General features: G+C 35.0%; 1 protein-coding gene across 2 annotated transcripts in view; it reads right to left on the bottom strand.

The window, feature by feature from the left end:
* The window catches only part of DGKB (diacylglycerol kinase beta), an 804,553-nt gene that overhangs the window by 466,369 nt on the left and 315,624 nt on the right, over positions 1–22,560 (bottom strand). For both annotated transcript variants that reach the window (XM_065939288.1, XM_065939287.1), the window contains 2 exons: positions 6,642–6,727; positions 4,974–5,063 (listed from right to left, as the gene is read on the bottom strand). In XM_065939288.1, the coding sequence (XP_065795360.1) occupies positions 4,974–5,063; positions 6,642–6,727 (176 nt within the window). The remainder of the gene's footprint in view (positions 1–4,973; positions 5,064–6,641; positions 6,728–22,560) is intronic.

Consider the following 22,560-nt stretch of genomic DNA (forward strand, 5'->3'; position numbering starts at 1 on the left):
ATACAACAGAATTTAATTTAATGAAAGTATTAATAAAGTGAGATTAAGTAGGGTCAATCAACTTAAATTGTTTAGCACTGGACATGTTCTCAAAGTTTTTATGGGTTACGTATGAAAAAGGCTGTGCTTCCCTGGTGGATCAGATGTTAAAGAATCTGCATGCAATGCAGGAGACCTGGGTTTGATCCCTGGGTCTGGAAGATCCCCTGGATAAGGAAATAGCAACACACTCTAGTATTCTTGCCTGGAGAATTACATGGACAGAGAAGCCTGGCAGGCTACAGTAAACTGGGTTGCAAAGAGTTCGACATGACTGAGCAACTAACATACACATGAAAAAGGCTGGTATCAATCAGTCTTGTAGCCAAGTAAAAATAGAGAGAGAGAGAGGCAATAAATCTATTTTGAGAATCATACGTGAAGTTCAGTATTAATTCACAAAGGTGAAGAATTCCAAATTGTTTTTCTCCATTTAACAGATATCTATGCCCTACTTGTTTGTATTTATCTGTGCTCGAGCTTGTTAAATAATGATTCATAACTATAAACAGCATTCCTGAACTCAGTAAGATTATATTTTTTAAAAAAGATAAACTTACTACTAAGCAAACAAAAACTTGCTCTAGAAAAGAATGATGCTACTTTGCTTCTATTATTTTGATTTAAAGCCTATAATCACTCTAGGCTAAGAAATCAAATGAAAACATAATTAGTATTTATCTTCCATTTAATGATATGATGTTATCATAATAACTGAATCTATCTAAAAAACCATTTTTACAAATTTAAGATCACATGAAGAAAAGCAGTATCTAAAAAATCATTTTTACAAATTTAGAATCATATGAAAATATATGTAAGAGTGTTTTCCATCTAAAACTCTGTCTCTTACTCCCTTAATCTTCACAGCATTTTTTCTTGCAATAGTTTCCAGAATTTTGTTTGAGGGATTAATTATTGCCAGAAAAAAACTGCAAAGGAGATGAAAATAAAGTATTTTTTGAATGCCCTTAGAAGTCCTACATTTGTACCTGTTATATTTTCCAAAATTTGCAAATACACTCATAAAAATTAAACTTCCAGTCAATAGATTCCAGTGAAATTAAGTGAACCAAATGACTATTAGTCGAATAAAGTAACTTCTTTCTCAAATGTTAAGCATGATGATAATTAGTATAATTACAAGAAGGGCTCAGACACTGGGCAGATATAACTTGGTATCTGGGGTATAAGAACCCGCAAGGTAGGGTTCTTAGTGTGAAGTGTTAGTCGCTCAGTCAGGTCTGACTCTTGGAGAACCTATGGACCATAGCCCACCAGGCTGCTCTGTCCATGGGATTCTCCAGGCAAGAATAGCGGAATGAGCTGTCATACCCTTCTCCAGGAGATCCTCCCGACTCAGGGGTCAAACCCGTGTCTTTTCTGCCTCCAGCACTGGCAGGGGGGTTCTTTACCACTAGTGCCACCTCCAGCTGTTTTCTTTAAGTTCTGATGACTCTGAAGCACACAGTTTTAAGCAACTTGCTCAAAGTCAGACACCTAACGAGAAATAACTCACACCACCCTGCTCCTACTTCTCTCTCCAACTTCATACTATTCCCACCCCTCTCTGGAGGCCATACCTCCCATCACCCCACAACCTCTTAGAGTTACATCATCACTCTTCCTTCATTCCTTTCAATACAGAGAGCTTTCTTTTTCTGCATATTCTAAACCCAGCTTACATGTTACTTTCTAAAGGACATCTCCTTGACTGTAGAGCTGAAGAGTTTCCCTCTGGGCCTTGTTGTGCCAAGTCGCCTCAGTCATGTCCGACTCTTTGCAACCCCATGGACTGTAGCCCACCAGGCTCTTCTGTCCATGGGATTCTCCAAGCAAGAATACTGAAGTGAGTTGCCATGCCTTCCTCCAAGGGAGTTTCCCTCTATTCTTCTCTAAAAATATATTCTGATTCTTTTATAATCTTGACCTTATTTTGTAATTATATATTTCATTATTCACTGATCTATTGTCTGGAAACTCAATGAAAATATAATTCTCAAAAAAGTAAAAGCCCTTTGTTTCTCATTCACTATTTAGCACCTTGAACACTGCCAACATATACTAGGTACTCACAAAGAGTTCATCATCAATATACACTCTAACAAATACTATAATCCACCTGTCTCTGTCCACTGATAATAATATCTTTAAAACTGTTTTATAAGGAAATAATGAGAGGATATTCTGAAACTTCTATACTCAATTTCGAGATTTAAGTCATTTGCCAGTTTGGAACCAAATAAAGTTATTAATTTTCAAATACCAAAAATACTTTTGAGAAGAATATATAAGAAGCCACATGAACAGTATCTTCTTTTTAATCAATATACAAATATTAACACTGGAATATATGAGCATCTCGTAAGCAATGGTTCATTCTTTCTATCTATCTTTAGATTCTATACAATTTAACCCATCATTTTATGATATTCTTTTATTGTTATATCCTTAATGAAAATCACAAATATATCATATACCATGTTTTTAACTTGATCTCAAATTCTGTCATATACACAAATACATATATACACATCATTGAGTCCATAAGTTATCCAGGTACAAATGGAGGAATTGTTCTCAAATTTTTCTGTGAATCAAATTACTTAGGGAGTTTGCTTAAAAAGGAAATCACCTGTGCAGTTTCATCCTTAGAGATTCCAATACAACATATATGAGGTGAGGTCAGTCCACTGTATCTTTAACAAGCTCCCCAAGGGTTTCTGATTCACACTGTCTTAGTAGACACTTTTCAAACTTCACTGGGTTTAGATGCTAAAAATATTTAGGATTCAGTTCTTGTTTCTTTAGCAAATATGCTTTTCTTTTCTTTGATATCTTCAGGTAAGGTTAGCCTATTAATGATATTTCAAATTGTTTTAAGATCTCATCTCGAAATAGTCTCCATTTTCTCATCTGCTCCATCTACAATATTCCATTTTTGAGTTCCTTCAGTATGTCAAGTCACTTCCTATCTCTAGGGCTTTAAGCCTGATGTTTCTTCTGCCTGTCAATCCACCTTCAATACTATATGGCTCTGTCATTAGTCACCTATTAGAGTACTCCCTATTTGGAGCTTTGCTCTTAGCTCAGATGGTAAAGAATCTGCCTGCAATGCAGGAAACCTGGGTTCGACATGGAACAACAGACTGGTTCCAAATCAGGAAAGAAGTACGTCAAGTCTATATATTGTCACCCTGCTTACTGAACTTATATGCAGAGTAAATCATGCAAAATGCAGGGCTAGATAAAGCACAAACTGGGATCAAGATTTTTGGGAGAAATAGCAATAACCGTAGATATGCAGAAGACACCACCCTGATGGCAGAAAACAAAGAAGAACTAAAGAGCCTCTTGATGAAAGTAAGAGTGAAAAAGTTGGCTTAAAACTCATCATTCAGGAAACTAAGATCATGGCATCTGGTCCCATCACTTAATGGGAAATAGATGGGGAAACAATGGAAACAGAGAGAGACTTTATCTTTTGGGGCTCCAAAATCACTGCAGATGGTGACTGCAGCCATGAAATTAAAAGACGCTTACTTCTTGGAAGAAAAGCCATGACCAACCTAGACAGCATATTAAAAAGCAGAGACATTACTTTGCCAACAAAGGTACATCTAGTCAAAGCTATGATTTTTCTATTAGTCATGTATGGATGTGAGAGCTGGACTATAAAAAAAGCTGAGCGCCAAAGAATTGATGCTTTTGAACCGTGGTGTTTGAGAAGACTCTTGAGAGAGTCCCTTGGACTGCAAGGAGATCAAACCAGTCAATCCTAAAGGAAATCAGTCCTGAATATTCATTGAAAGGACTGATGCTGAAGTTGAAGCTCCAATACTTTGGCCACCTGATGCGAAGAACTGACTCATTGGAAAAGACCTTGACGCTGGGAGATAAGGCGGGAGGAGAAAGGGACAACAGAGGATGAGATGGTTGGAAGGCATCACCAATGCGATGGACATGAGTCTGAGTAGGCTCCAGGAGTTGGTGATGGACAGGAAAGCCTGGCTGTGCTGTAGTCCATGGGGTCACAGAGAGTCGGACGTGACTGAGCCACTGAGCTTATTTGGGGCTTCTCTCTTGGCTCAGACCATAAAGAATCTGCCTGCAATGCAGGAGACCTGGGTTCGACTCCTGGGTTGAGAAGATCCCCTGGAGAAGGAAATGGCAAGTCACTCCAGTATTCTTGCCTGAGAATCCCATGGACAGAGAAACCTGGTGAACTACAGTTCATGGGGTCGCAAGAGTGGGACACGACTTAGCGACTAAACCACCACCACCCCTCAAGTTCTCCCTATTTTACCTTGTCAGTTCCTAGGTAAGGTCATTCATTATGCTGATTATCATCTTGCTTGTCAGTAAGAAGTCTCACAATTTACATATAACTTCATATTACACTAGAATTTAAGGCCCTGTATAAAGCAGATCTTCTGTTCTTTCTATTCTTAACTGCCTATTCCAAGTGCAGAACATACCACGCAGTGCCAAGTGAGTCTGAGAAAATTGGTTTCATCTTGTACTCATTCCTGGACAAGTTGTTCTTTCACCTTTCAACATTTTTCCTTTGTTTGTGATTCTTTCACACAAGTCAGAGATGAAAAATATGAACACTATTTTAAATTTAACCCATGCTTACCTCATTTCTTAAGTTGGAAACCCAAAAACTGGAGAGAGAGAAAGTTAGACGCTTGCCCTCCTATCTAGTGTATAATTAGCAATCACATAACTCTTGGTCCACCCTTTGTTTCTCTACCCCAGACTATTGTTCAAAATTATATTACATATCTCACAGCATTACATTTGCTAAAAGCACATGAAAGCTGTCATGCAGTGAAGAAATGCTAAATTTAGTTTTTTGAAAGAGGGTGCTCTCCACTATATTACTGTTTTTTAAGATTTTTTGTTGTTGGTGGTTTTTCATATATATTTACCTCCTCCCCATCGCAGGCATCTTGCTAGATCATTACCGGTCCCGAGAGGCAGAATAGCCACTGGAGGATGCTTGACTACATTAGCCTTTTCTATATAATTGAAAAATTAAAAGAAAAAAAATTGATCACTAACTGAACAACAATTGAAAAAAAAAACCAAAACACAGCTTGACATGGAAGACGTTCTACACAGTACATGGAAAAAGTCACGTTTTATAGATATATACAATTATAAATTATGATTAACTTATATGTATTTGTAGCAATTTATAAAGCAAGTAAATACCATAATTCACAGAGTGACAGGGATTTTTAAGACTTATATGTGAGGAAAGATTTTTAAATATGTTACTTTAGTTAAAAATTGTAGCACGCCATTGAAATGCTCAAGGGTGCAGGTATATGCAACACAAGGATATCACTAAAGTGGAAAAGTAGGTTCTTTAGAAAAGTCCTTTGGCAACATTGAGTCTAGGTATACTTTAAGAAAAATATAGTTTGAAAACAGTGGAATTCTAAAAGTTAGTGAAATACTAACAATGGTTTGCTGCTCTGTGTCAGAGTCAACAACAGAAGACATTACCAGGTTTTGTTTGAGATTCAAGTTTATATAACATAGTGTTTGGGTTCAGAAAAGATCATATCACTGAAATTCCACATGCTTTTGTTTGAGCCACTGAAGACATCTCACAAACGTATATTACTTTATTTTTCTCCCTTCTCAGCCCCTCAGAGTAAGCATATGTGGGTAATTATGTAGGGATGTGCCAAAGAATACTACCAAAGGCTTAGATTTTAGGGGCTACTGAAAACCAATCATTCCTACTGTCTTCACTAAAATTGTTACAAGTCCTCAGACACTGTTCAAGGGACTCCTTAATTTTGGCATTTTTGAACCCCGGTTTTGTACTTAAAATATCAGTACTACTGACATTGTTTATTGGAGGGCCAAAGAATACAATTTTCCCTTTTCTTTTTCAAAATTAAAAAGAAAGTTTAGCAGATTAAAATTGTTAGGTGCTTACCAAAAGGGTGTTGACAATATGTATTCAGTTATAATCTGAATATTTTTGAGGGTATGAAAAGGTTGAATATTCTCAACTGTATTGACTGAATAAAACTTAGCTTCAATACATATAGATAACAAAACTTCTTTTGAATCAAGTCTTTCCTTTTTATGAAAGGATCTATTTTTAACAAAGAATTCGTTCAGTACAGATCTGGAAGTACCTGTGAAAATCACTCAGTTGTGTCCAGCTCTTTGCAACCCCATGGACTATACAGTCCATGGAATTCTCCAGACCAAAATACTGGAGTGGGAAGCTGTTCCCTTCTCCAGGGGATCTTCCCAACTTAGGGATCGAACCCAGGTCTCCTGCATTGCAAGTGGATTCTTTACCAGCTGGCCCACCAAGGAAGTAGGTTTATTAAATTCCATGAAAAAAAATGAATGAGAACACAAACATATCTAGTTATTTGTAAATTATTTTGACTGTTAAAAATCTGAAATACAGAATAAATTAAGCCAGCAACATTCCAGATGTCTAATTGTTATCACTGTTTATTTTATTTAATAAAGATATGGATGTGTTAAATAAACAAATGAAATACACAGAATTTAAGGTTTCCACTCTCACCCAAGCCACATTAAATACGTGTCATCTTTACCTATGCAGTCCAAAATCCACCCTACAGTTCCATCTCCACCGCAGGCTAACACTCGGAAATCAGGAACATCACGGAAAAAGTTTAACCTGAAAAATAAGCATGTTACAGCACATGATTGATATTTCAAAATTAGGACATTTTTATTTTTGTATATTTAGCATTTCATCTAATGAAAGATTTAGGTTTTGTTGAAAAATAGTAAACCCTTATCTACAATGAAGTTCTAAAATAGAAGTATCAACATATCCTAATTTAAATGTTATCATTATAAATTCTATATTCCATAATAAATATATTTTTCTTTTAACAACTCTAAAGTAAAAAAAATGAATAAATTATAATAATTTTCATTAAAGTACAATCCCATATGTGATATGCAGTTTACCTAGACTAAACAGATTACTTAGACATATGTATACAATTTTGTTTTATTTACTGATTTTTATTGACCAACAATTCTCTCTTGAACAATTATATAAATGTGACTAATAGCTCAGTAAAAAATGTCTTTGAGAGTTTTCTGCTTTCTCCTTTACTGGGAGAAATTGATCAGGCTGCATCTGAGGCTTTAGTCAACTGTTTTCAGTGTTTCCTTCTGACTTTGAATCTGCAAATAGAAGCCAGGCTTCCTCCACTCTTTTGACTTCCTAGGGAGTGTTTACCACCCAGGAACACACAAAAATGTCTGGGTTGATTGTGATAAATGCTCACCACTTCTGCTGCTACTGCATGCAACATGCTTATTAATGCAACCTACCTTGGGGAAAGACAAATAATGCATCTAGTTATACAATCATACATGCCTATTTTCTTAAAAAAAAAAGAAATTGAAACAGGACAGAGTATCTGGGAATGTGTCTCTGCACTTTTCTAGCCCTGGTGGTAACAATATAATACAACTGGCTCTTCTTATCTGCAGGTTGCAGGTTCTGCATCTGCGGATTCAACCAACTAGGAATAGAAAATCTTTAAATATAAAATCCAGAAAGTTTCAAAAAGTGAAACTTGAATTTGGTGAACCACAACTTATTACACAGCATGTATATTGTATTTTACAACTATATACATAGCATTTCAATTTTATTAGGTATTATAAGTAACCTAAAGTTCATTTAAGTGTATGCCAACAAATGCCAGTTTATATAAGGGACTTTAAGCTCCTGTGGATTTTGCTATCTGGAGAGTCCTGGAACCAATCACCTGTGGTTATCAAGGGAAGACTGTATGCAGTCATCTAAGAAAATTTTCTTTAAGATAACATATATAAATGTACACGTCACTCTTATCATGCTGGGGCTTCCCTGGTGACTTGGATAGTAAAGAATCTCCCTGCAGTGCAGGAGACACAGATTCAATCTCTGTGTAGGGAAGGTCCCCTGGAGAAGGGAATGGCAACCCAACTCCAGTACTCTTGCCTAGAGATTTCCATGGACAGAGGAGCCTGGCAGGTTACAGTCCATGGGGTCACAAAGAGTCGGACACGACAGAGCGACTGACAAAATATAACATTCTATGATTAAAAATACTGTCATTTCCTGTACTTTTAAAGTATTTTTAGTGTTTCACTGCCACAAAATAACAGGTATTGTAGTTAATATTTTTTGAATACATTTATTTGAACAAGTGTATCAGTTTAGAAAGCCAATCTTCTAGAAGGGAAATATTCCATTACAACAACACATTACCCTCTGGATGGTTCCCACTACAGAACATGTATGTGTCCATTTCCTTGAAACTCCAAAACACTACTTACAAACAACTTTATGGTATTTCTTCAATAAGTAAAAAAAAAAACAAATACCCTGGTGGATTATCGTAAAATCACATTCCCCTCTTTACTACTTGATTGAACATATTTTTGTAGGCTCACAGACCTGTGACCTCCTTTGTAAACTGCACCATCAAAGCATTGTATCTCTTTCCCATGAGTTGTATTTTATTCTTATAAACACTAGACATTATTAGTAATATTTTCATTCAAATTAGCATCATTAACATTTTGATTAATGTAATACAAAATGTGTAAATACAATAGTAATGTAAACAAACCACCACTACCTAGTAACAGGAAGCACAGATATTTGGAACACAAAATTGTCCTTTACTTCGTTGTGTATTATATTGTGGACATTTACCTTTTGTTAGACACGTTGCAAAATTTTCTTCGAGATTATCACTGGGTTAGTTTGCTTAGATTATATAAGCAATACAGTGTACCAGTTGTCCACCCCAGAGAGTAGAACATTTCTAGTAACTTACATACCCTTCTGTGTTTCTTCCGCATAGGAGCCTCCTCCATTGTTAGCAAAGGTGAGCATTATTCTGAATTTCAGGTTATAATGTACATGCCATAAGCACATTGCTTATATTTTGCTTTTTCTTCACAGCATTGTTACTAAGATTCTTCCATGTAGTAGCTGAATTTCCATCCGTGAGTAGTTGAAGTTATTTTATACCTACTGCTGTGTTCAATACCATTTCTTTGATTATGCTTTTTAAAATCCATGCCATTGTATATTTGGAATATTTTATATCCTTATAAAAATCCATCTTTGGAAATACTTTCTAATGCACATGGATGGTGATCACTCTTGCAATTTGACAAGATATTACCAATTGGTATCCTATAGTAGTTATAGCAATACAGGTACTTACCAGAAATATGAGAAAAAGTGTGCTGAGCCCATCTGCTCTAATACTTTTTTTTTTAATTTCATGTGTTTTTTTTAATTTCACTTTTTTTTTAATTTCATGTGTTTCCTCATATGTGCAATGTCTTCCCCATCTTTACTCCTTATTTGTTGCTGATTTGTAAAAATTCTTTACTTTTTCTTAATTTTAATCCTTGTGAGGATTTTTGTTTGTTTGTTTGTTTAGTTTGTAGTTTTTTGCAAATACTTCGTACAGGATGAAAGTTTCTTCTTTTACTTTCCTAAATGTGTACTTTAACAAACAAGATTTTAATTTTAATGTACTGAAGTTTATCCATCTTTTCATAAATGGTTAGCACTTTAGCTTGTTTTGTGTAACAAAATAGTTGTTTCCTCATGGTCAGAAGAGAACACATTTACTCTCTTAAAATTTCAGTTTTATTTTTGACAAAGAAATTGTCTGTGGTGATGGTATGAAATATTAGCATAGATGAGAATATATATTATACATAAAGTATTCACAGTATTCTACACTGGTTGTGTCAAAAAGGGACTTTCTTTTCCCTTCTTCAGTTCCTTTCTTCTTCCTCCACCCTCCCTCTTTCTCTTTCTCTATTTCTCCCTTTCTCACTTCCTTTCTATCTTCCTTTAAGCTTTTGTGTGACAATTTCCATCCGTAAATCCACCTTTTCATGTTTTGGATAACTCAACTTTCTATCACGCAGATCCATCATAAGTCAGATTTCCACATGTGGGTATTTTTCTTTTAGACTCTATATTCTATTTTATTCATGAATGTGTCCATCTCTGCACCAGTACCACACTATTATAATACAGCTTTATAGTTAGTCTATATCTCATTAAGCATGAAAAATTTTAGCTATTACTTCTTTTATGCTTTTCTATATACATAGTGAATTTAATTTCTCATATTCCATAAAAGTAACAATAAAGACACAAAAAATCATTATTTTTTAAAAACTGGAGTTACATGAATCCTATGTATGATGTTATTTATTTCCTTATCCATGGATCTAGGATGTTTCAATTTAGTCTTTAACATCCTTAAATATTTAAAATCTTTTGCTTGCAAGTCTTTGTTACATTTATTCTTGGTTGGTTTGTAGTTTGTGTTAGTATGTTAAACTTTCAAATCATTTATTAATTTTTTTTTGCTGGCATGTAAAATACATTTGACTTTATTGATCTTATAAATAGCCACATTATTCTTCGTTTTTTCTGTTGCCCATATTTTATTTGTAGACTTATTTGGATTTTTGTATAAACAACTGTATCATGTGCTAATGACAATGGCAACATTACTGACCTTCAGTCCTTGTCATTGTTATTTCTCTTCCTGTCTTATTGTGCTGGCCATGGATGGCGTCAATAGTTTGATGAATTAGAGCATTCATACAGAGTGTACATATCTTGTTCCTGAACTTAAATGGAATACTTTCAGAATCTCCCCACTTAGGATGATGTCTGTTGTAGGCATTCTCTTCTTTTCTTTTCTGAGTGACATCTTAGATGAAGTTAATAAAATTTTCTTCAGTTCTTTTATATAGAAGGAATTTTTCTTGTAATTCAATGTTAATATTCTCTGTACCTTGTGAAATACTGCTATGACTCACTTAATTGGTGACATGGGATTCTACATTTACATGGTTATGCATCACTAAACCATTCTTACTATCCTTTCATGTGCTCAAACTGACACTATTTATTAACATTTTTATAGAGAACTGGGTTTGGTTTGCTAACATTTTATTTACAACTTTTCATGTATATTCATGGACACAACAGACTTAATATATTATTCTTCATACCACATCTAATTTTTTATCAAATTATTTCATCTCATAAAACCCCTTGCAGAATATGCCCTTATTTTGGAGTATCTGTATATTAAAATGTTAGCACTTGCAAATCAACTATCCAATTTCTGGTGAGTCTTTGATATTTCTTAATTAAGAGGTATTAAATATTATAATTCCTTTAATAATTATTGAAAGAGGTAATATTTTCTAATTCTTCCTAAATTAGTTTATACCAACTATATTTCTGTATTAATTTGTCTGTTTCCTACGTTTTCAAAGACCTTGTCAGTAAAGTCTATAAAAGCTTTTCAAATATGCCAGTATCTGAAATGTTTACCATAACTGTTTCAAGTAAAAGCCTAATCACCCATATGACTCACCATTGCTCTTCTGTTCCATAATGATGTTTCATCTGTTACTCATTCTTGTTTTCTTTTAAAATAGTCATCTTTGGTTCTTCTGCAACATCCTACCCCCAAACATAAACCACGTGTGACTGTCAGATCAGCTTACTCTCTGTAAACTGATTGCTAAATGGATTGAAAAACTGACCTCTCTATCTTAGCTTCTTATTCCACTCCATCCATGCAGTTTTCCCTAGAGACTAATTCGTTACTTACTTCATTCATTCCTTGAATACCATGTGTGTGTTAGTCTCAGTCATATCTGACTCTTTGTGATCCCAAGGACATTGACCTGTCAGTCTCCTCTGTCCATGGGATTCTCCAGGAAAAGAATACTCGAGTGGGGTTAATTCCCTTCTCCAGGGTCTTGAATAGTAGGCTTAGGTGAGCTTCAGTTTTGTATCTTTAAAATGGAATTAATACCCCCTGCTTTATTTGCCTGTTTTGTGGAATAAACAAAGGATGTATATAAATTTCATTGTATTATAAGCCATGCTCTATAGAGACACCCAAGACAGAAAGGTCATGTGGAGAGTTCTGATAAAACATGGTGCACTGGAGAATGGAGTGGCAAACCACTTAGCATTTTTGCCTTGAGAGCCCCATGAACAGCATGAAAAGGCAAAAAGATAGGACACTGAAAGATGAGCCCTCCAGCTTGGCAGATGTACAAGATGCTACTGGAGAAGAGTAGAGAAATAATTCCAGAAGGGATGAAGAGGCTGAGCCAAAGTGGAAATGGCACCCAGTTGTGGATGCGTCTGGTGGTGAAGGTAAAGTCTGATGCTGTAAAGAACAAAATTTCATAGAAACCTGGAATGTTAGGTCCCTGAAGCAAGGTAAACTTTTGAAAGGGGTCAGACAGGAGATGGCAAGAGTGAACATCAACATTTTAGAAATCGGTGAACTAAAATGGACGGGAATGCATGAATTTAATTCAGATCACCATTATATCTATTACTTTGGACAAGAATCCCTTAGAAGAAATGAAGTAGCCCTCACAGTCAACAAAAGAGTACAAAATGCAGTACTTGGGTGCAGTCTCAAAAAGAAAAGAATGATCTCAGTTCATTTCCAAGACAAACCATTCAATATCACAGTAATTCAAACACTAATGCCAAAGAAGCTGAAGTTGAATGGTTCTATGAAGGCCTACAAGACCTTCTAGAACTAACACCCAAAAAAGATGTCCTTTTCATTATAGGGGACTGGAATGCAAAAGTAGGAAGTCAAGACATACCTGGAGTAAGAGGCAAGTTTGGCTTTGGAGTATAAAATGAAGTAGGGCAAAGGATAACAGAATTTTGCCAAGAGAATGCACTGCTCGTAACAAGTACTCTCTTCCAACACAAGGTATGACTCTACACATGGACATCACCAGATGGTCAATGCCAATATCAGATTGACTATCTTCTTTGCAGCCTAAGATGGAGAAGCTCTATACAGTCAGCAAAAACAAGACCGGGAGCTGACTGTGGTTCAGATCATGAACTCTTTATTTCAAAATTTAGATAAATTTGAAGAAAGTAGGGAAAACCACTAGCCTATTCAGGTATGACCTAAATCAAATCCCTTATGATTATACAGTGGAAGTGACAAACAGATTCAAGGGATTAGATCTTAAAGTGTGCCTGAAAAACTAGGGATGGAGGTTTGTAACATGGTACTGGAGGTGGTGATCAAATCATGCTCCAAAAAGAAATGCAAAAAGGCAAAATGATTGTCTGAGGAGACCTTACAAATAGCTGAGAAAAGAAAAGAGAAAGGCAAAGGAGAAAAGGAACAGTATGCCCATCTGAATGCAGAGTTCCAAAGAATAGCAAGGAGAGATAAGAAAGCCTTCTCAAGTGGACAGTGAGGAGAAATAGAGAAAAACAATAGAATGTGAAAGACTGGAGATCTCTTCAGGAAATTACAGACACCAAGAGAATATTTCATGCAAACATGGGCTCGATAAAGGATAAAAAGAGTATGAACTAACAGAAGCAAAAGAGATTAAGAATAAGTGACAAGAATATACAAGAGAATTGTACAAAAAAGGTCTTAATGACACAGATAACCAGGATGGTGTGGTCACTCACCTAGAATCAGAGATCCTAGAGTGTGAAGTGAAGTGGGCCTGAGGAAGTATTACTAAGAACAAAGCTAGTGGAGGTCCCATTCCAGTTGATCTATTTCAAATCCTAAAACAGGATGCTGTTAAACTGCTTCACTCAATATGCAGCAACTCTGGAAAACTCAGCAGTGGTCACAACTGGAAAAGGTCAGTTTTCATTTGACTCCCAAAGAACGTCAATACCAAAGAACATCAAACTACTACACAGTTGCACTTATTTCACATGCTAACAAGATAGTGCTCAAAATCCTTCAATCTGGGCCTCAACAGTATGTGAACCAAGAACTTCCAAATGTACAAGTTGCATTTGGAATAGGCAGAGGAACCAGAGATCAAATTGCCAACATCTACTGGATCATGGAAAAAGGAAGGGAATTTCAGAAAAACATGTATTTCTGTTTCATGGACCACACAAAAGCCTTTGACTGTGTAGATCACAACAAACTGGAAAATTCTTAAAGAGATGGGAATACCAGACCACCTTACCTACATCCTGAGAAACTTATATGCAGGTCAAGAAGCAACAGTTAGAACTAGACATGGAAGAATGGACTGGTTCCAAATTGGGAAAGGAGTACGTCAAGGCTGTATACTGTCATCCTGCTTATTTAACTTCTATGTAGAGTGCATCTTGTGAAATACTGGGCTAGATGAAGCTCAAGGTGGAATCAAGATTGCAGGGAGAAATATCAATAACCTCAGATATGCAGATGACACGTTCTTAATGGCAGAAAGCAAAGAGGAACTAAAGATCCTCTTGATGAAAGGAAAAGAGGAGAGTAAAAAAGCTGACTTAAATCTCAACATTCAGAAACCTAAGAACAAGGCATCTGGTCCCATCACTTCATGGCAAATAGATGGGAAACAATGGAAACAGTAACAGAGTTTATTTTCTTGGATTCCCAAATTACTGCAGATGGTGACTGCAGCCATAAAATTAAAAGACACTTGATCCTTGGAAGAACTATGATAAACCTAGACTGCATATTAAAAAGCAGAGACATTACTTTGGTGACAAAGGTTCATATAGTCAAAGCTTGGCTTTTCCAGTAGTCATGTATAGATATGAGAGTTGGGCCATAAAGAAGGCTGAGCACTGGAGAACTGATGGTTTCAAACTATGGTATTGGAGAAGACTCTCGAGAGTCTCTCGCACAGCAGTGAGATCAAACCAATCAATCCAAAGGAAATCAACCCTTAATAGTCATTGGTAGGACTGATGCTAAAGATGAAACTCCAAAACTTTGGTCATCTGATGTGAAGAGCCAATCCATTGGAAAAGACCCTGATGATGGAGAAGATAGATGGCAGGTGGAACAGGGGGCAACAGAGGATGAGATGGTTGGATGGCATCACTGATTGAATAGACATGAGTTTCTGCAAATTCCAGGAGACCGTGAAGGACCAGGAAGTCTGGTGCATTGCAGTCCATCAGGTCATGAAGAGTCAGACACTACTGAGCACTGAACAGCAACAACAATCCAGAGATATTATTAATTTAGGAATTTTCTCTTTATGAAAAGTAGTAAGTATATTTTATAAATCAGATTGCCCCTCCTCCATTTTACCACCATCTTCACCCATCATGTTCTGACAAAATAGCCTTTTCTAGGAGCAAAGCTGGACGGTGATGAAAGTCCCATCTCCCAGCAGAAACTACCGGGAAACCTACTTATGGCAACGGGGACAGAAGGTGCATAGGAAAACAGCTCTGACTGAGAACAAAGCAAGAGACTTGGCAGAGTCAAAATGCAAGACTTGGTGTGACAATTGACTTTTCATTCATTAAGCTGCAAAAACCAGCAGATGTGAGGCTCATACTTCTTAAGTCATACTAAGGATGTGGAGGATGAGAGAATGAGGAGTGTTTGAAAAGATTCCCCTTTGTGGACCCTTTGGTACTGTAGACTCTATGTTTTACCTGTGAAGGTAAACATTTCACTCAAAGGGTTCTTTTATATGCATTTTGCAATGAAATAATCATGTATGGGTCCTGAATTTATTTTTTTGCCATTTAATGGAAATTAAAAAAAAAAAATTGGAACACTTTTTAAAGTAAATCAATGATTCTTGAGTTTTCAGTGTTCATCATTATAGCACTGATTCTCCTAGAGTATTTTTTATTTATCCCTGATAGCTAAATTTGAGCAAGATCCTATGTAATGTGTGGGTTAAGTAACTCTGTGTCTAATGCCTTCACACTTAAAAAAAAAAAAAGTGAGTAGTAAGATCAAGATGGTTAATGCCACTAAAAGCAAGTAAAAGTATTTCATCTAAGATTCAGAAGTGTACTTTCCATTTTAAGTAACTATTAGGATAAAACAGGTATAGAAAAATTAGGAAGTTTTCATTTATGCCTGATAACAATATGTAAAAAGCACACCAGAAAAACTTGCTAAGAGAGCAGAAAAATTGCAGCACTGATTCCATTATCTTGGACAGTGTCTTATGACCAGATTTTTTAAAGGACGATATGTAGGAATTTCTTTTAATTCCAATTTCACATTTTATTATTCATAGAAAATAAGTGATACTGCCATTTGTATATAATTTTTTGATATATTAGATTGAGCATATAAATAAAAATAAACATATGGTTATTAAAATGTACATATTGTACATTATATATTGCAAAATTATATTCTTTGATACTTGTAGGAAATCAATGTGAGACTGATAAATATTGTTAGCATAATGATCCAGAGTGAATGCTCATTTCATTGTGCATATTCACTTCTTTCTATTAAGGATCAAAAATAAGGGCTTCCCAGATAGCTCAGTTGGTAAAGAATCCACCTGCAATGCAGGAGACCCCAGTTCGATTCCTGGGTCGGGAAGATCTGCTGGAGAAGGGATAGGCTACTCACTCCAGTATTCTGGCCTGGAGAATTCCATGGACTGGACTTTCACTTTCATTTTTTCCTTCTCTTTGTTTAAAATAGTTTGCTTCAAGAGTTTGCCTTTAAAAAGGTCTACATTTTGATTTAAACATTTTGAGCCAGAAATAAGCATATTTAACTCTTACTATTCAGCTCAATTCATATTCATACCTCCCTTCTCCAGCATATCTTCCCAATCCAGGAATCGAACAAGGGTCTCCTGCATTGCAGGTGGATTCTTTACCAACTGAACTATTAGGAAAGTCCTCATGCCTACATATACACAGATATATATTATTCTTACACTTATAAGATTAGATGGGTTCACAACTGTCTCACTAAAATCAGGCAAAAATTTGGGGTCTGTCATGTTGTTATGGTTTGAAACTATTTTCTCTTTGGTCTAAAAAGCGTTCTTAATACCTTCCACCTTGATTTAGATACACTCACACTGTGTCAATACATACTTTGATATCATTGATATTATTACTGCTGTTGCAGTCAATTTGAAAAAAATAAACTATGCATTTTTATATATTAAAAATATATATTTGGAAAGGCATATAATTATATAGGAAATGTAATTAAATATTCTTCAGTTTGTAAGTCACACACTTAAAACTAACAATTTTAGAATGAACTGAAAAATATGATAAGGGGTTTAATTTAGCCAGAAATTACACATATTTCTTGATCTTTCAAAGTTAACTTGGGAAAAACTCATGCTAATTCTTAATGCTTTCAATTGGAAAGCACAGAGATATAATCTGTGGTGCAAACAATAGTCTAAACCCCTACCATGTAGCAGTAAAATTAATTACTTTGTTTGGGTCTGTTTGGCAAGGTCACTCAAATCCATTGTTATCCCAGTGTTTTTAATAATTAGGATGAATTTTGTTTCATATGCATCAGATCATTCTACCAAGTGAACTTCAGAATGTGAGGTAAGAAGTTATTCTAAATTAGGAAATAATTTAGACATCTATAAAGATAAAATTTTACTTTGACTAATATCAAATACAAAAGAATAATTATATCTATATAAAGGGTTTCAATTAATCAAAAATCCATATACCTAAAAAAATGTATGAATGATATAGGACCTGCATCATTGCTTTTATTTAATATGCATTTACTAACAACAACTGTGTACCAGAAACTGGGTTACAGTCCAGAGATTCAAAAGCAGGTAGAGGCCTTGCCATCAAGCATCTTAATTGAGAAGGCAGAGAAGAAAACATCCAGTTCACATCACTACGGGATGCTTTCTGAAAAAAGTTAATGCATTTAATGCAGATTAGTGAGAGGAGAATAAATGCATAGGAAAGTGAAATGTTTTTTCCATTCATCAAGTTATAGTCAGTGAGCAAGTTTGGAAAAGAATGAAATGTATAGAATGTAAAATTTGAGATGAGGGCAAGAGGAGAAGGGGATGACGGAGGATTAGATGATTCAATGGCATCACCGACTCGATTGACATGAGTTTGAGCAAGCTCTGGGAGTTGGTGAAGGACAAGGAAGCCTGGTGTGCTGCAGTCCATGGGGTTGCAAAGAGTAGGACATGACTGAGCAACTGAACTAAATTTAACTAATGGGACATTAGCATGGAATTGTAGAATAATTCGTAAAATAAGTCTACATGGGGAGATAAATCTGGGATGCAAGAAAATATTCACAAGGAATCCATGTACACTTGATGATCAAAATCATGAAATGAGAATAGGTTCCCTAAAAAACTAAAAACAGAGCTACTGTATGATCCAGCAATCCCACTTTGGGGCATATATACAAAGAAAACTATAACTCGAAAACACACGTGCAACCTTATGTTCATTGCAGCACTGTTTACAATAGCCAAGAAATGGAAGCAACCTAAATTTCCATTGACAGATGAATGGATAAAGAAGATGTGGTTTTATATATATATATATCTCACATATATATATGTGATTATTATTATGTGATATTATATATCACATGTGATATTATATATATCACATATATATGTGATACATATAACATATATATATATGTGATTATTATTAGGGTTGGGGTGTGTATGTGTGTATGTATAAGTATGTATGTATGTATGTGTATATATATATATATGTTATATATATGCATACAGAGTTGGGAAGGTAAGTAGCTATACATTTGTACAGAGATTTTCAAATTAAAAATGAGAGTATCCTCAAATTTACATGTTGCTCACATTTTTGCAACTCTGCAATGACCTAGGAATTGTCATTCTGTTTTCCCCTTTGGTCTTGAACCTCTCTCCTCTAACCATTCCTGTTTAATCTGTGATTATAACACTTTAAACATCACACATGCTTCCATACACTAACCCATATTATTTTATGCCGAGTAGTCATATATTAAGAGAGCTTACATACTTGAGACACAAAGCCAGTAGTATAGGAATAGCTCAATATGTAGCACTGAGATGAGGTGGATAATAGAGTATCAAAGAAGCAAGAGGAGTGGGCACCCAGAACAGAAGCTGAATATACCTTACGTAGGAGGAGAGATGCCTCTTCAGTGAGAGAACAGGGAAGGAAGTCAGTATGGGTGTGAATATCAACATGTTCATCAGGGCAGGAGTAATGAAAATAAATTGAAATAATTTACTTCCCATGGCCTCTGATTGATAAATTAGGATTAAGGATAAATACTGATTTTCTGGAATGTGATGTTTAGAAAAATCGGAAATCCTCTTCAAAAAAAATATGCAAAAATGTATACAAATTTAGGTGTATATAGATTATATATAAATATATAAATGCAATATATAATATACACGTAAAATTTATTAAAATAAATCACAAGACTGAAAATTTAAGGTAGCTCATAGATATCATAAAATCTAGAATAAAAACACAATTATATTAATTAGCTTGATATACTTAATGTTTTTACTTGATCTACTTTTCATATGAACAATTTTGAACAATAATTTTATGAAAAAATGAAAAGATAAGATCAAATTGTATATTTCTATAAGCTGATTGCCTCCATATCAGATTATCTTAAACTTGAGTTTTACAGTTCTACATTGATAAGGAGGGCATAATCTGAAAAAGTTGAGCCAGTATAGTGTTATACTTAGAGATTTTAAAGACTTCATTACCTCGGTGACCTAAGATTTGAGTCTTACTTTTTTTTCCCCCAAAGGTCCCTTAGTGTCTGTAGAATCAGTAAGAGAATGATTGAATAATTTGTGAATGTGTGTGAGCATGTGCATATGCATACAATTTGACAATTAAGGCTTTCATTGTAATTCATAAGACTGTTAAAGTGTCTTTGAAAGCAATTATGATTTATGTGCATGCCACTACCAATTCAAAGCATATATCTTTATCTATATGTTTCTTACTTTAGTAAAAAACATTTTTGTCTTAATGATGTGGTTTACCAAGATGTATATTTAAATTATCACCACAAAAACAAATAATTGAATCTTCAGGGCTGTACTTTTTAACTGAGTCTATGATAACATTATCAATGATGTGTCCAGTATTTTCCATCATCGAAACAAACTTCCAAAAACTTTATTGAGAGTTCAATAATTGAATGCACTAAAATAATTATTGCAAAAAACGAACTTTCTATTTAAAACATTCTGATCACTCTGATGTAAAAATGGCATCACTTTATGTTTTAAAAGTTTTTCTCTTACTTGTATAACCAAAAGCTTAATAAATATTCTTACTTATAACACATATAAGAAAGCTTGAAATAAAAGCTGTACATTAATTTAAAAGTCACACTATATCTAAATGAAAAAATCATATTTAAAAATTTGCACACATGCTAAGTTGCTTCAGTTGTGTCTGATTGTGTGCAACCCTATGGACTACAGCCTGCCAGGCTCCTCTGTCCATGGGATTCTCCAGGCGAGAATGAATACTGGAGAGGTTGCCATGCCCTCCTCAAGGGCATCTTCCCTACCCAGGGATCGAACCTGCATCTCTTATGTCTACCTGAATTGGCAGGAGGGTTCTTTACCATGAGCACCACGTGGGAAGCCCCATATTTAAAAGAGTGAAATGCAAACGGATTTTCTGCAGTTTAAAAGATTGCCTACAAGCAGAGAACTCACTATTAATTTGAAACAGATACTGATGCTTACTTAGCATATTTGTGTTTATGGTTTCCATATGGTCCATGACATCACTAGAGTTCCCATCACAAATGGGATAGATTGATAAATATTTCATACAAATTATGTATTCATCATCAATACTTTTTAAAACACAGAAATTCAGAACTTAATTTTTCATTTAGTATGCATTTTCCTTTTTGAGAAATATTTGCTGAAAACTTTTATTGCAAAATAAAAATGTATTATATAAAAGTATTTTTTTTAATTGGAGAGGCTCAACCCAATATTTACATAAGATGTGTTTGTTTAATAAGACACCTAGGAAGAGTATTCAAACCTCATTAAACGTACTTAGCAGACTGTTCAACTTCTCTTCCTTACATATATTTCATGTCCATCTATTCTATGATTTCTCAGTTCTACACTAACAATGCTGATTATTATATCTGTTCCCCTTCACATCTTATAAGATGAGAGGCACAGGCCACAGCATAATGGACTAGCATAACAAGTATACCAGTTGGCCAACAAGGTTTTCCAGTGAACATTGAATTTTATCTTTGAATTCTCTGTATATTGTATTTCAGAAGAAATTGTTGACTTTTATGTGGGAAGGGTTGGGAAAAGAGTTTTTTTCCTGCTTTTTTAGATGAAATAATTATAAGTCAAAATGAAAACTTTGTTCATTAGATATGTTCATGAACTCTGTTCATTAGACATTTTGCATCCTGTTAGAGGATAACAGTAGAAGCATGATGAACAAATTAGACAAATCTCAAACTGCTCAAGTTTATTATGATGTACTCATTATATAATGTACCCATGCTAATACTAAATTGGGTTGGATGCTGGAACACCAGGAATAAACCAGGAGAATCCCAGGTAAAATTAATTATTATGGTCACAGTAGCTGTAAGACCCTAGGTGATTTGACCCATCAGTACTATCCTAATATGCTACCTCTATTCATTCTGCTCCAGCCACCCTGAGCTTCCTGCTAATGTTTCCCAATATGTCAGATATTCTCCACTCATGATGCTTTTACTCTTGCTCTTTCCTCTGCTTTAAATGTTATTACATCTCCTGCGCTGGCAGGCAGGTTCTTTACCACTAGTGCCACCTTGGAAGCCCAGATGTTATTCTATAAATAACCAAATGACTTGTTCCCTCATCTCCTTCATGTCTATACTCAGTGAGTCCTTCCCTGCTCAGCCTATTTAAAAAAACCGTCACAGAACACTGACTACCAATGTGCACTCTTTGCCTTCCCTGCTGACATGTATATATTTTACTACTTTAATGTGTGCCATTTTCTACTAAAATACAAGACTATGAGAGCAGAAAGTGATGTCTCTTTTGTTCATAGTGGGTTGGCACTGCTAAGACTTTTTCCTGGCGACTGGTAGCCACTGAATTAATATATGCTGAATCAATCTACATTACTAATATTAAATATATATATACACACATACATGTTGTTATTATTAAACTACCATTTCACACTTTACTTAGTTGTTGCATCATTATTCTGTTTAGAGTGGACTACATTTAATAGTCCAGTTATTATTTCTAATTAAATTATAGGAGTAGTTCACTAAATTATCATTAATAAAGGATTCTGAGATATTATCTGCTATGAGTTTTCTTATTTTCACTCATTAGTAAGACATTGCTATTTGACTCCCTGGGGCTGACAATAAAGTTGTGCCCAGGGAGCTTGCTTAACAGGCTTAGTAACAGCAAACTGAGGACAGTCAACTAAAATAGCTTATGATACTTATTAGAAAGTTGACTTTTGTAGAATAAAATGAGCAACAGGTAAAAGGATATAGACAAATGAATCATTCATTTCCAACAGCCAATTTAGGAGAAAATGTCATTTTTTTACAGTGTTCAACAAATTTGGACAAGTAATCACCTCTAACAATACCTTAGGATCTATAA

Source organism: Muntiacus reevesi, chromosome 6 (genome assembly GCF_963930625.1).
Source record: "Muntiacus reevesi chromosome 6, mMunRee1.1, whole genome shotgun sequence".
In the NCBI taxonomy this organism is placed as follows: Eukaryota; Metazoa; Chordata; class Mammalia; order Artiodactyla; family Cervidae; genus Muntiacus; species Muntiacus reevesi.